This window comes from Podarcis melisellensis (assembly GCF_964234715.1).
Source record: "Podarcis melisellensis genome assembly, chromosome: 2".
NCBI classification, from domain to species: domain Eukaryota; kingdom Metazoa; phylum Chordata; class Lepidosauria; order Squamata; family Lacertidae; genus Podarcis; species Podarcis melisellensis.
The window spans coordinates 112,318,621-112,331,639 of record NC_138529.1 but is presented as its reverse complement, the minus strand read 5'-3'; the positions used below and the strand labels follow the sequence as shown (position 1 = coordinate 112,331,639).

Genomic DNA, 13,019 nt, shown 5'->3' with positions numbered 1-13,019 from the left:
CATCTGGTTGGCCACGGGGAGAACAGAATGCGAGACTAGGTGGGTGTCTTTGGACGCAGAGGAACGGTGGGGGAAACCAGCTGGGGAACCCCCAAAGGAAGAAGGCTGAGAGCCCTGGGAGTGGTGGTGGGACAACAATGAGTGGTCGGAGGGAGAAGACTGGGAGGAGGAGGTATGGGGAGCTGAGGAGGTAACAGGGCTTGGTGAGCAGGGAGACTGTAGCAGAGAGAGGTCCAGAATCGGAAGCAGGAGAGGAGGGAGGTCAAGAGGCAGAGACGAGTCAGGCTGGTGAAGTGTCATAGGTTGTCTCCTCCATCCTGTTGCGACAAGCTCCCCTTCCCTCTGGTCTCCCAGGACCAAGAGAGGCGTGAAAAGAGCAGAGGAGAGGTTGACTGCATGCAGGCGCAGTCTCTGATTGCTTGGGGGAAACCCTGGAGAGGAGAGACTGTGGCAAGAGCTTAAGGAGAGCTCTGCTGGATGAGGCCAGCGGCCCACTGGCAGGAGTGAGCCAGCAGCAATTTTTTTAAAAAGGGAACATTTTCTCCACAGATCCTTCTGCGGCACCGGCATACAGACTTGGACGCATCAGCGCACGACGGCACCACCCCTCTCATGCTCGCCACACGGCTTGGGGTTGAAAACATGGTGGAGGAGCTGGTCGCCAATCACGCCGACATCAGGGCTGTGGATAAGAGAGGTGAGGGCATTGCTTGCCCAGAAGGCCTGCAAATGCCATCTTGGTAGTCAAGATAACATCAAAACATCAAAACTAATAGTTGTTGTAGGACTGAGCTTATATATGTCTGTGCATTCACTCACTTTGATGTATGCTAATTGGGTCGCATTAATGCTGTGCTTATCTGTGGAGAGACTTTGGGCAGTTGCCACCTATGGCCTCACCAGTCGGGTGCAATGGGAAGTTCTAGGTAAACAGATATACACTTTTGTTGTTGTGGTTGTTTAGTTGTGTCCGACTCTTCGTGACCCCATGGACCAGAGCACGCCAGGCACTTCTGTCTTCCACTGCCTCCCGCAGTTTGGTCAAACTCATTTGGTCAAACTCTGCAGTCACCTTCTCCTTGTGCCCTCCATCTTTCCCAACATCAGGGTCTTCTCCAGGGAGTCTTCTCTTCTCATGAGATGGCCAAAGAATTGGAGTCTCAGCTTCAGGATCTGTCCTTCCAGTGAGCACTCAGGGCTGATTTCCTTCAGAATGGAGAGGTTTGATCTTCTTGCAGTCCATGGGACTCTCAAGAGTCTCCTCCAGTACCATAATTCAAAAGCCTCAATTCTTCAGCGATCAGCCTTCTTTATGGTCCAGCTCTCACTTCCATACATCACTACTGGGAAAACCATAGCTTTATGGATTTTGCTTTGTGCATAAAGGATGCAGAAATGTTTGCTTGGGTGCGGACAAGCCATCTCCTTGCTGCGGCGTCCGTCCCACATCTGGGGTCCTGGCAGGCTGATTAGCTGTAAGTTAGGGTTGCCATATTTCAAAAAGTGAAAATTAGGACACAAAAGTTTTTAGTTTTGCCCAGACTTGTTGAGCTTTTTCTTGCTAAATCTCAATATATATTTTTTTTTGAGTTTTAAGTTTTTGAGCTATTTTTAAGGAAATACACTTCCGAGATGGGTTGTCATACGACTGAATTTTCCCGCACATTTCAGTAGTTTCCGTCTGGGCACTGTTCTGGCTATGCCCAGGAAATTCTGGACGTATGGCAACCCTACGTAAGTCTACACCAGGGAGCTCCTCCAAGGAGGTTTGGTTTGGCTGATTGATGGCAACTTGGCCAAGATCACGCAGAGAACCTCATGGATTTCGATTCAGTCAATCCCTGTATTCTCTGTCCCACAGGAAAAACGGCCCTCCACTGGGCTGCGGCGGTCAATAATGTCCGTGCCACCCTTGTCCTGCTCAGAAATGGAGCTGATAAGGACAGCCAGGATAATCGGGTAGGTAATGTATTTCTGCTCATGCCATCTGAAAACAGACACATCAGAGGTGGAGGGGAAACTGTAGGGGTCTGCATGGGGTCTGCTAACAAGCCTCAGCACCTTTAACAAACTGCATTTCCCAGCATTCCTTGCGGGAAGCCATGGCTGTTTTATAAGCGTGCTTTAAAGAGATTTGTGCAGATGCGACTCTTAACTTTTCTCTATTTTGCGCCCTCCCATCAGGCACAGACCCCGTTGTTTGTGGCTGCCCAAGAGGGGAGCTACAAAGTGGCCTGCCTTCTTCTCCAAAACGGAGCCAAGCAGAGCATCCGGGACCACGTGGGCCGCCTCCCGAAGGACGTGGCCCTCGAGCGCCTCCACCACGACATCCTGGCCCTCTTGGACTGCCCCCGCCCCTCCCAGCAGCTCTCGCCTCACAGGCCACGGCCCCAGCCCCAACGGTCTGCCGGCAGTCCACGCAGGTTAAAGTGGCAACCTGGCAACCAGCGGCTAACTCCAGTCCCAGAGAACAAGGTCCCTTTTAAGGACCTCCCCGCTCCTACACTGCCGATTGGCCAATCAGAAAATGCTGTGGGGCCACCCGACGAGTGACTCTGCACCCTCTGGGTCTGGGTTGGCCAGAGGCTACAGCTGCGAGTCAGCGACAGCGGACTGAGCCATGGTGTGGCGCTTCCTGATGAGGTCATGCGGGGCTGGGATGATGTCACAGGACGGCACCACGAAGGGAGGCAATTCAGAGCCGAGCGGTGCCTGAGGGCAGATTTAGACGTCCTGCATGGAGGAACGAGGAGGATCTTGTGTAAAACCGGAGAACTGTCTGAGGACACATCTGAGGTCGTACAAGGTGTTGTTGCACGGGTCCGTGGCAATGATATGTCACATAGCTTGGAGCATACAGAGAAATCCTTGAACATAACTCGCTGTTGGATAATGGTGGACGATCTCAGGCTACTGGGGTCAGAGTGGTCTTTCGCCCCGCTTCCCCAAGCTGCAATTCCCCAATATACGCGCTGTCATGGTTGGCTTTGCTTTTCCACTGGTGCAGAATCAGATAGACGGGGGTTTATGAAGACCAGGCCTTGCAATGATTACACACGTAGCATCCCTGCAACGTAGCATAGCTCAGCTCTGCCTGCTTAGAATCTCGAGGGCTCCTTAGAAATCAGAACCGGGGATCTGCTCTCTTGCGGCTAATCTTCCCTGCTCCTCCTCCCAGCACCTAAACAAAAATTATCAGGGAGAAGGGTTGAGCTCTGTCCCCCAACCCTTAGAAAAATTGGGAGGGGGGCATAAGAAGAGCCTGCCAGATCAGTCCAAATGCCCGTCTAGTCCAGTGTCCTGCTTTCACAAGGACCAACCAAATGCCTGTAGGAAGACTGAGCACAAGAGAACTCTCTCCACCTGCATTCCCCAATAACTAATATTCGGAGGTGTGCTGCCTGTGACAGTGGAGGTTGAGCATAGATACTGTGGCTAACAACCCAAAAACAATTGAAGCAAGTGAAAAATCTCCTGGCAGTGTCCTGGGGAAAGGATCGGCTGCCCTGCTTGAAAAGTTCATTTTTAAAAAGAGCTAGTTCAGGGTGTCCAAAAAGGAAAACTACTTCTAGTACCTGTGCGATATAAACTAGTTTGGTTCACGCTTGGTTTAGATTTATCCAAATTATCCTTAGCAAATACACACACACACATTCAGCATTCAGAATGTTGCAAGCAGCTGTGCTGAAGCATAAAATATACCGTATTTTTTGCTCTATAAGACTCAATTTTTCCCTCCTAAAAAGTAAGGGGAAATGGGTATGCGTCTTATGGAGCGAATGCAGGCTGCACAGCTATCCCAGAAGCCAGAACAGCAAGAGGGATTGCTGCTTTCACTGCGCAGCGATCCCTCTTGCTGTTCTTGCTTCTGAGATTCAGAATATTTTTTTTCTTGTTTTCCTCCTCCAAAAACTAGGTGCATCTTGTGGTCTGGTGCATCTTATAGAGTGAAAAGAGTAAGGCTAAGCAAATATCAAAATCCACACACAAAGCAGTTTTTAAGATATATTTTCCCCAGCCATTATGATCTTTAAGCTTAAAAGCCCAAAGAGTCTAAAGAGTAAAAACAAAACAAAACATGTAAGCCAATGAACCTGAAAATGAGCTAGAAACCGTTGAAAGTTCTACAAACACACCCCACACACAAAAAAACCCAAACTTATTTTGCATTCAGTTCACCCAGAAATCATTAGAATGACTTTTAGGCGTTGTTCAGAAATTTTTGAACGAATTCAGTCCGCTTCGCTAAACCAAACTGGTTCATTAGAAGCAAAATTCCGTGCGTGGCAGACTGCCATTAAAAGCCAGTACAAAAAGGTAACCCTTGCCTACACTCTGCACATGCTCAAAAACACTCTCCCCTTGTGTCATCCAGTCACATATCCTTGGATTGAAAATTAGGTTCTGGACTGGCTCTTGCTGGAACTCAGGCTGAGCCCTGAATATCTGAAAATGTACAGCTAAAATAAATGTACTAGCTTTGGAGGTTTTTTTGCGAGCAGTTTTTTTCCTTCCCCCACCCACTGTCGAGTCGCCTGCTCCCAGTTTCATGGGAAATAACATTTATTGAAAAAGCACCATGATCTTAACTAAAAAAACACCAGCCTCACTTGGAATGATTCCTCATCACCCTCCATCTTATTTCAAGCATGGTTTCTCTGTCTGCAAAAGCTGCACTAACCTATCTAACATGGTAGCATTCAGAGCTTCTACAGCAAGGAGGGGAACACCTGTAGCCACCTAGTTGTTCCTGAACTATAACTCCCAGAATCTCTGACCAATGGGACATAGTGGCTGAAGCAGATGGGAGCCCGTCAACATCTGTAGAGGAACAAGATCCCCACCTAGGTAGTTTTGAAGATGCCATGGGACTCTCTCTGTGCGTAGGCTGTTTTTGCGATTGCCAAAAACAGGTGCCCCTCTCTCTTTTCCTTGTCCATTGAAAAGACAAAGGAAGCTGCAGAATGCTTTGCAGATTAAAAGCAAAAAAAGCAACCACACTCATCGCAATTGCAAACAGTCCCCATGCTGAACTTCTTTCTACCGGTTGTCATTCCAGGTTTAGCCGCAGGGTGGCAAAAGGTGCCATGCTTGAAAATAGTAACAAGTTCCACAAGTTCTCGTGCTACAGCAGCCTCTTGGGGGAGGGCGGAGCGAGGGGGGGCGCAGAAACACACCCCGCTCTTTTCACAGATCCCCGTATGAGGCAGGACCAAAGAAGGAGGGCGGAAGGAAGGCAGGCAGCGCAGGGTCACACCAGCCACCAGAAGCGTATGTAGATCATCAGTATCACGAAGACAAGACTGGTAGCGGCGGCTTTGGCGTAGGCGGAACGGCTGTTGAGGAGTTTGGCGTCATGGCGGTATTTCTTAGAGAGGGTTGACAGGTTGCTGGCCTTGTAATCCAGAGCTGGAGGGCAAATAGAGGGAAAAAAGAAGACAGGGCTGGCTAACGGACCTTTAAAAACCCCATCTTCGCCGTTTTTTCTCACCCTGCTCGCCATGGCAAGCGGCTAACCTGCCGTAGGCGAATATGTCCAGGCCCGGATTTCCTCCCAAACCTGGGGATGCGATATCCTCGCATCCACCCCAGTCCCCAAATTAGACAGACGTGAGATTTTGCTCTGCGACTTCCAATACGACACGCAGGTCACTGCTTACAGACACAGATCTCCCCACAGCACTGATCACAAACCCCCTTTTCCCCATACCCGATAAGGCCTCTCCACGTTGGAGCACCTCTTCAATGTTGGTCACCATGATCTTCTGAACATCCTGTAGCTCCATGTTGATGCTGCTCAGGTGGCGCTTGGACCAGGTGTCCAGGTAGGATTTCTTCAGCTTCTGGATATAGAGGTCTTAAAAAAAAATATAGGAGGGTTTCGTGGATTGGCAACATCTGAGATGAACTACTACTAGGCCACAGGGACTCAGCTTTTGGGGTTGGGTGGGGCTGAGGCCACTCACCCAGTGGTTTGTTGTTTTTTTTGCACTGGTATCCTGGTTTTTCTCTAAGGACTTCAAGGTAGTACCCACAGTCCCCCCCCCCCCATCCATTTTATCCAAGCTCACCCAGTGGTCTTCATGACTGAGTGGGGATTTAGAATCATAGAATCATAGAATAGAATCATAGAGTTGGAAGAGACCACAAGGGCCATCGAGTCCAACCCCCTGCCAAGCAGGAAACACAATCAGAGCACTCCTGACATATGGTTGTCAAGCCTCTGCTTAAAGACCTCCAAAGAAGGAGACTCCACCACACTCCTTGGCAGCAAATTCCACTGTCGAACCCTGCTCTCCCAGGTCCTAGGCCAGCATTCTGGCCACTATTCCATGCTGCTGTGGTGTGTACATGTGGCCCAAAGTGAATGTGGGTCTGCTTTTATTTTTATTCCAAGTTTTGCAGGGGGTCAGAAAAATTGGCTCAAGGGAGCAGGCAAATTAGCTCTCGCCCCCCCCCCCCCAAATAAAGAAAGAAACCTGGAGGTGGTCCATTTCTCTTCTAGACAAATAAATAAAAGTACACTCCAGATCCAATAGCCACCAGGACTGAACCTAAGGTCTTCTGCTTGCAAGGCAGGTAGGAGTTTTGTGTTGCCTAACACAGTTTAGACAATGAGGACTAGAAGGCTGGCTGGGCTGGGCTGGAGAGGCTCCCCCATTTAGTACGCACCAAACTCGATGAAGGCGTACGGCCGTGACACGGAGGACACCTTCTTCCCGTACAGCTCCCAGAATTCGGCTTGCAGCTCCTCCAGGAAGGCGAAGGCCAGCTTTTTGGAGTAAGTGGCTTCGCACAGCGTCAGGTAGCAAATGCCCTGGCTGATCAGGTAGCTGCAGAGGAGGAAGAGGGCACAGAAGCGAGGAGGAAGGGAAGTCGTGATCCGGCTCCTTCAAGCGAGCACAAACAGCCTCACAAGCAAGTTTCTAGACCCTAGGAATTTGTAGCAGCGCAACCGCACTAGTAAAATAATGCAAATAATTTACCACGCTGGGATAATGCATGAATAAAGGAACCATCGTCTCCCAAATGGGAACATAGGCTGCCTTATACCGAGTCACACGATTGGTCCATCTAGTTCAGTGTTGTGAAATATGATTGGCAGCAGCTCTTCCCCATCGAAGAAAGAGGCATTTTCCAGCCCTGCTGCCCAAGAACGCTTTTTAAAATCTAGATAAGCAAAGGGATTGGACCTTCTGCATGCAAAGTACATGCTCTATCTCCAAGCTGGGGCCCCTCCAACTTCTCTCAATTGTAGCTTCCCCCAGTCCAGGCAGGTTTCACATTCAGGATTCGAACACAGGGCCCCCCGCACTCTAAGCAAGAAACACGCATCCGCAGAAGGGATGGGGAAACCTGCAACCCGCAAGCTGTTCTTGGACTCCAGCAGACATCAGCCCCAGCCAGCATGGCCGGCGGCCAGGGATGATGGGAGCTACCTTGGGCAAAAGATTCCTGCACTGCAGGAGGTTGGACTAGATGACCCTCAGGGTCCCCTTCCAAGTTTATAATTCGAAGATAAAAAGGTAAAGGTAAAAGGACCCCTGACCATTAGGCCCAGTCGTGGCCGACTCTGGGGTTGCGGCGCTCATCTCGCTTTATTGGCCGAGGGAGCCAGGGTGCAGCTTCCGGGTCATGTGGCCAGCATGACTAAGCCGCTTCTGGTGAACCAGAGCAGCACACGGAAACACCATTTACCTTCCTGCCGGAGCAGGAAGACCTATTTATCTACTTGCACTTTGGTGTGCTTTCGAACTGCTAGGTGGGCAGGAGCAGGGACCGAGCAACGGGAGCTCACCCCGTCGCGGGGATTCAAACCGCCGACCTTCTGAACGGCAAGTCCTAGGCTCTGTGGTTTAACCCACAGCGCCACCCGTGCCCCTAATTCTAAGATACTTCTATGAATAACATCCGGAAGGATACAGACCCCCCTACACCATCAGCCTACTGCCCTGTCAATCCCAGCGCTGTTATAGCATCTTTTAAAGTTCACAGGTTGTCAAAAGAGATGCCCTTTTAATACCACGCTCCCTCCTTATTTCTGAGAAACACCAGGCACTTACTGGAAAGTCATCGCCCCAGCCTGCAAGGAACAGCGGTTCGGCGAATGCTCCCCGAGCTTCCGAAAAAGTTGCTTTGCTTGGCTGTGGTATTCTTGGAAGTTCCGGTTTGACTGCGGAGAAAATAACTGGGACTCACACAAGGAGATAAGGCTATCGGAGACTATGCAATGGCTGTTTTCCCTCCCCTGTCGGGGGCTGAATATTCCTCTGAATATCAGTTTCTGAGAGCTACAGGTAGGAAGACTGGTGGTGTCACTCTCTGGCGGTCCTGCTGTTGAGCTTCCCAGAAAAAAGGCATCTGGGAACAGGATGCTAGATCAGGGTAGGCGGCTGGCCTGATTCAGCAGATCTTCTTTTTACCCTGGTCTTGGATACTCAAGAAATATATTTTTATGGCCCACCCTGTTCCTGCAGCTGCAATTTGTTTTAAACGGTTTTTAATGTTGCGTTTGAAACTTTTGCAATGTGCCCTTGGGGTGTTAGGGTGAAGGGTGGGAGACAAATCAAATGATTATACTTATAACACCGCAATACTAATTCACCTCCAGCGGCAAAATCTCTCACACCAGCCAAGGAGCTTAAACAGGGGTGCCGACTTATAAAAAATATTGGGGGGGCCCATACCGGGGTCCTGCCCCGGGAAGTTTTCTAAATTTTAGATGAAAATTAGTGAGTTTTAAAGTTTTTAAAAAGTATTTTAGAGTCATATGATCAACATTAGAACCCCGAAAACTCGACTCTCTATAACTCCACACTCCGGGAAACTCGACAAGCCTGAAACACTTTTTGGCTTTGAAAAAAGAAACAAAACATAAACACGCACGGTATTTTCGTAAAAAGCTAATTTAATTTACAGTAACAATTATGCTTATAGACTATTACAGAGCAGTGAATTTATAGCTCTGAAAAGACTGAAATGATATTTAAATAAATCCTAAACTATCATTAAAAGAATAAAACATAAAATATTGCTGTCGCACAGTAATAGCGCTTTGATTAATAAGTGAAATAGCTAATTTAAGCTTACTTTGAATAAGGCTGAGGGTTCATTAAATAAAAATAATATCTCAAAGTTAATGCTTTAATACAGTTAATAAAGTTAATACAGTATGCCTAATACTGTATGTAAATACTGTAATACTGTATGTAAATAATGGGCTTTAATTGGGTCTTACACCCTAAAAATATTTAAGTATTTGAAAATAACTAATACAGTACTATAGTAATATAGAAATACAGTACTAAACTAGTACTAATATTTTGAAACTGAAAATTTAACATTCTGTATGTATTTAATTCTCTATTTTATAAAGATTTTAAATATCTGACAGTGAGTTTGGAGTAGCCCAATGCAAAAATCCTGAGGATCCATGTGGATCCATGCTTTGTAACCACGTTTTTGCACCACTGTGACCCTAGGCAACAGTGGGTGCGTGATTTTTTTGGTGCAAGATGTAGCCATGGACATGCTATGTGATCTGATGGTGAATTTGGGGTGACCCAATGCAAAAATCCTGAGGATCCATGTGGATCCGTGCTTTGTAACCACGTTTTTGCACCATTGTGGCCCCAGGCCACAGTGGGTGCGTGATTTTTTTGGTGCAGGCTGTAGCCATGGACATGCTATGTTATCTGATGGTGAATTTGGGGTGACCCAATGCAAAAATCCTGAGGATCCATGTGGATCCGTGCTTTGTAACCACGTGTTTGCACCATTGTGGCCCCAGGCCACAGTGGGTGCATGATTTTTTTGGTGCAAGATGTAGCCATGGACATGCTATGTTATCTGATGGTGAATTTGGGGTGACCCAGTGCAAAGATCCTGTGGATCCATGCTTTGTAACCATGTTTTTGCACCACTGCAGCCCCAGGCAACAGTGGGTGCGTGTTTTTTTTGGTACAGACTGTAGCCATGGACATGTAATGTGATCTGATGGTGGATTTGGGGTGACCCAATGCAAAAATTCTGAGGATCCATGTGGATCCGTGCTTTGTCACCACGTTTTAAATGGGGAGGGAAGGAAAAACACAGAAGGGACAAGAAGCACAAGAGGGGTGTGCGGAGAAGCAGCTGGCTAAGAATGCAGGGGAGGAGTTTAACGGGGTGGGGGGGAGGAAAGGAAGGCAAAAGTCCCCCCCCCCAGCCAGCCCCCTCTCTCTCCCACCTGCATGTTTGAGGTGGTGGTGGGCTGGAGCCTGCACGCAGTGTGACTAGGAAAGAATTAGGAGTCGATCCTTTCCTTAACCCTCTGCTTGCCAGGAGGGCAGGGGATTCCCTGCTCTTTGTTGAGTTTGAGCAAACGCAGCAAGAGAAGCGGGTGGGCAGTAAGACCCTGAGGCAGAATGCTTCTGCCTTCCCTCGCCCTACGGACCGACCGACTGATCTTATTTTTCCCTGATTTTTGCCGCTGCGCTCCGGCTCCAGGGACCACACATTCGCTCAATAGTTTTCTTAAATTATTGGGGGGACGGAGCCCCCCCAAACGAATTTTTGAGGGGGCTTGGGCCCCCTCAGGCCCCATGGAGTCGGCGCTTATGAGCTTAAATAAAAATTCTGGGAAGGGGACTGGTTACAGCTGGTTCTGGGGTGGGAAGAATCTCTATGGTCCCAAGACTTCTGGGCTCCCTCATGAAGAGAGGAAGGCAATTACATTATTAGGCATCGTTAGAGGATTGTTATAGCACACTTAATCCTACAACAGCTTTGCATGGCAGGCTGGCATTATTGCCTGAATACTAAAGATGGGAGCCTGAGGGCACACATTGGATTGCCTAAGTCCGTTTAGGGAAAAGAATAACAGTCTTGCTGGATAATCTAGTCTGGCAACTTGTTTTCATCACTTCCAAGTTAAAGGTCTAGTCGTGGCCGACTCTGGGGTTGCAACGCTCATCTTGCTTTATTGGCCGAAGGAGCCAGCGTACAGCTTCTGGGTCATGTGGCCAGCATGACTAAACCGCTTCTGGCGAATCAGAGCAGCGCACGGAAACGCTGTTTACCTTCCCGCTGGAGCGGTACCTATTTATCTACTTGCACTTTGACGTGCTTTCAAACTGCTAGGTTTGGCAGGAGCAGGGACTGAGCAATGGGAGCTCACCCCGTCGTGGGGATTCGAACCACCAGCCTTCTGATCGGCAAGCCCTAGGCTCTGTGGTTTACCCCACAGTGCCACCCGCGTCCCTAGTTAGCTGCCCATTTTTGTTAGGTTCTGAAGGACCCTTGTGATCTTCTCCCAAGTTCTGGTATTCAAAGTTAAACTGCCTCTGAGCAAGGAAGCTCTCTTTAGCAGTTATGGTTCACCTGCCTAAAGCTGGTTCTATATATGAGTGTGTGTAACGAAGTGCCAGGGAAAGACAAAATTAGCCTACAATACAAAGTACACTTGAAGCGGTCTCCTATACGTTGGAGCCGCCCTTTTTGCATCAAGGGCCGCGTTCGCCCTCAGCCAAACCTCTGAGGGCCACATGCCAGCAGAGGGCAGGGCCAAAAGTGGGCACACTCATCTGCCCCACACATCAACTGGGAGGCAGGAGAGAGGTTTATTCTTCCTTTTTCCAATGGCGGGAAGGGTAGATCTGTAACATAGAAGCTGCCTTATAGTGAGTCAGACCACTGGCCCACCTAGCTCAGTACTGTCAACACTGGCCGGAAGCAGCACTCCGGGGTTCCAGAGTGAGGCCTCCCCTAACTGTACCTGGAAATATCAGGACTGGACCTGGGAATTTCTGAGCATTCCAAATCAGGGCACCATCTTACTTTTAAATTTACTTATTTATTTTGCACTGCCTTCAAAACCCATGGGATCTCGAAGTGGGGCAGAAAACTTACCAAGAGGAGGAGTGGGTCCAGATCAGGTCCCCCAAACTGGCATTTATCCACCCCTGCTATATGTATTATTATTATTATTATTTCTACTCAGAAAGGTGTCTCATTGTTTTTCAATTGAGTTTCCTTGCAGATGTGTGTACTAGACTGCAGCCTTCAAACAGACGCCCCAGTTTGGTGCTATTAATTTATTTGTTTAACACCCCCACTCCACGTGCGCCACTGTCATAACCCCTACCTAAATCATCTCTGAAACCAGGTTTGAAAGTTCACTCCCCCCCAATAATAATAATAATAATAATAATTTATTATTTATACCCCGCCCATCTGGCTGAGTTTCCCACGTAGAACAAAACCAGGTGCAAGTAAGAAGTAGCGAAAAGGGTCCTAAAAAGCGGAAACGTGACCCTTAAGAGGAAAGGATTTCCTAGTGGTTAGAGCTGGAGAGGGTCGGCTGAGCGGGGGGGAGGGGCGGAGATGCCCTGGAAGCCCCGGACTCCTGGGTTCCTCCTTCCTCTTACCTGCTCCGTTTCTTGCATAGAAGCCGCCAGGAGAAGCCCGTCTTGGACCCGGCTAATCATGGTAAGCAAGACCATCCTGGCTGGGGGCGGGGGGGGAAGGGGGGTCCTGGGGTGTTTTTTAAGGGGGGGTATCCCTCTCCCCCTCCCCTCCGGAGGCTGCAGCCGGACCCGGACTCCCGGCTGACGTGGCCGACGGGAGGGATGCAAATCGCGGGCGAAGCGGGGCGGAGCGACGCCGCCAAGAAGTTAGTTTGGCATCAGGCGAGGCGCGCACGCCCCGCCCGGCCTCCGAAGGGCTCCTCCTCTCTCTCTTTCGCCTTGGAGGTAATATCCCTGCTAGTAATATCGTTAGCAGCAGCAACTCTTTAGCTTGTGTTGATTTTAGTCATTGTGGGAGTTTTGCAAAAAAAAAAGAAAAGTTGCAATTAGTATTGTATAGCTTGATGGGCTGAGCTGCTTTGGCCATCGTGGCCTCATTTGGCATTTTTGCAACTTGGATTATTTGGCCTTGTGGGTTGCTTGGTCATGGTTTTGTATTATAATAATACAATTTTGCAAATAATAATAATTTGAAAGTTACTGAACAGGAATATGGCAGACTTCAAAAACAGC

General features: G+C 48.8%; 2 protein-coding genes across 3 annotated transcripts in view; one reads left to right on the top strand and one right to left on the bottom strand.

The window, feature by feature from the left end:
* Positions 1-4,485, top strand: part of NOTCH4 (notch receptor 4) — a 45,776-nt gene extending 41,291 nt beyond the window's left edge. For both annotated transcript variants that reach the window (XM_081901307.1, XM_081901306.1), the window contains exons 24-26: positions 550-697; positions 1,862-1,959; positions 2,185-4,485. In XM_081901307.1, coding sequence (XP_081757433.1) covers positions 550-697; positions 1,862-1,959; positions 2,185-2,553 — 615 coding nt within the window. In that variant the 3' untranslated portion in view covers positions 2,554-4,485. The remainder of the gene's footprint in view (positions 1-549; positions 698-1,861; positions 1,960-2,184) is intronic.
* On the bottom strand, positions 3,993-12,540 carry LOC309365158 (vesicle-trafficking protein SEC22b-B-like). The gene is made up of 5 exons (XM_081903359.1): positions 12,408-12,540; positions 8,064-8,173; positions 6,673-6,833; positions 5,711-5,857; positions 3,993-5,409 (listed from the first exon to the last, which is right to left on the bottom strand). Exons 1-5 carry the CDS (start codon positions 12,480-12,482, stop codon positions 5,252-5,254), a joined length of 651 nt encoding a protein of 216 aa, XP_081759485.1. The 5' UTR covers positions 12,483-12,540; the 3' UTR covers positions 3,993-5,251.
* Positions 12,541-13,019: the final 479 nt, after the last annotated feature.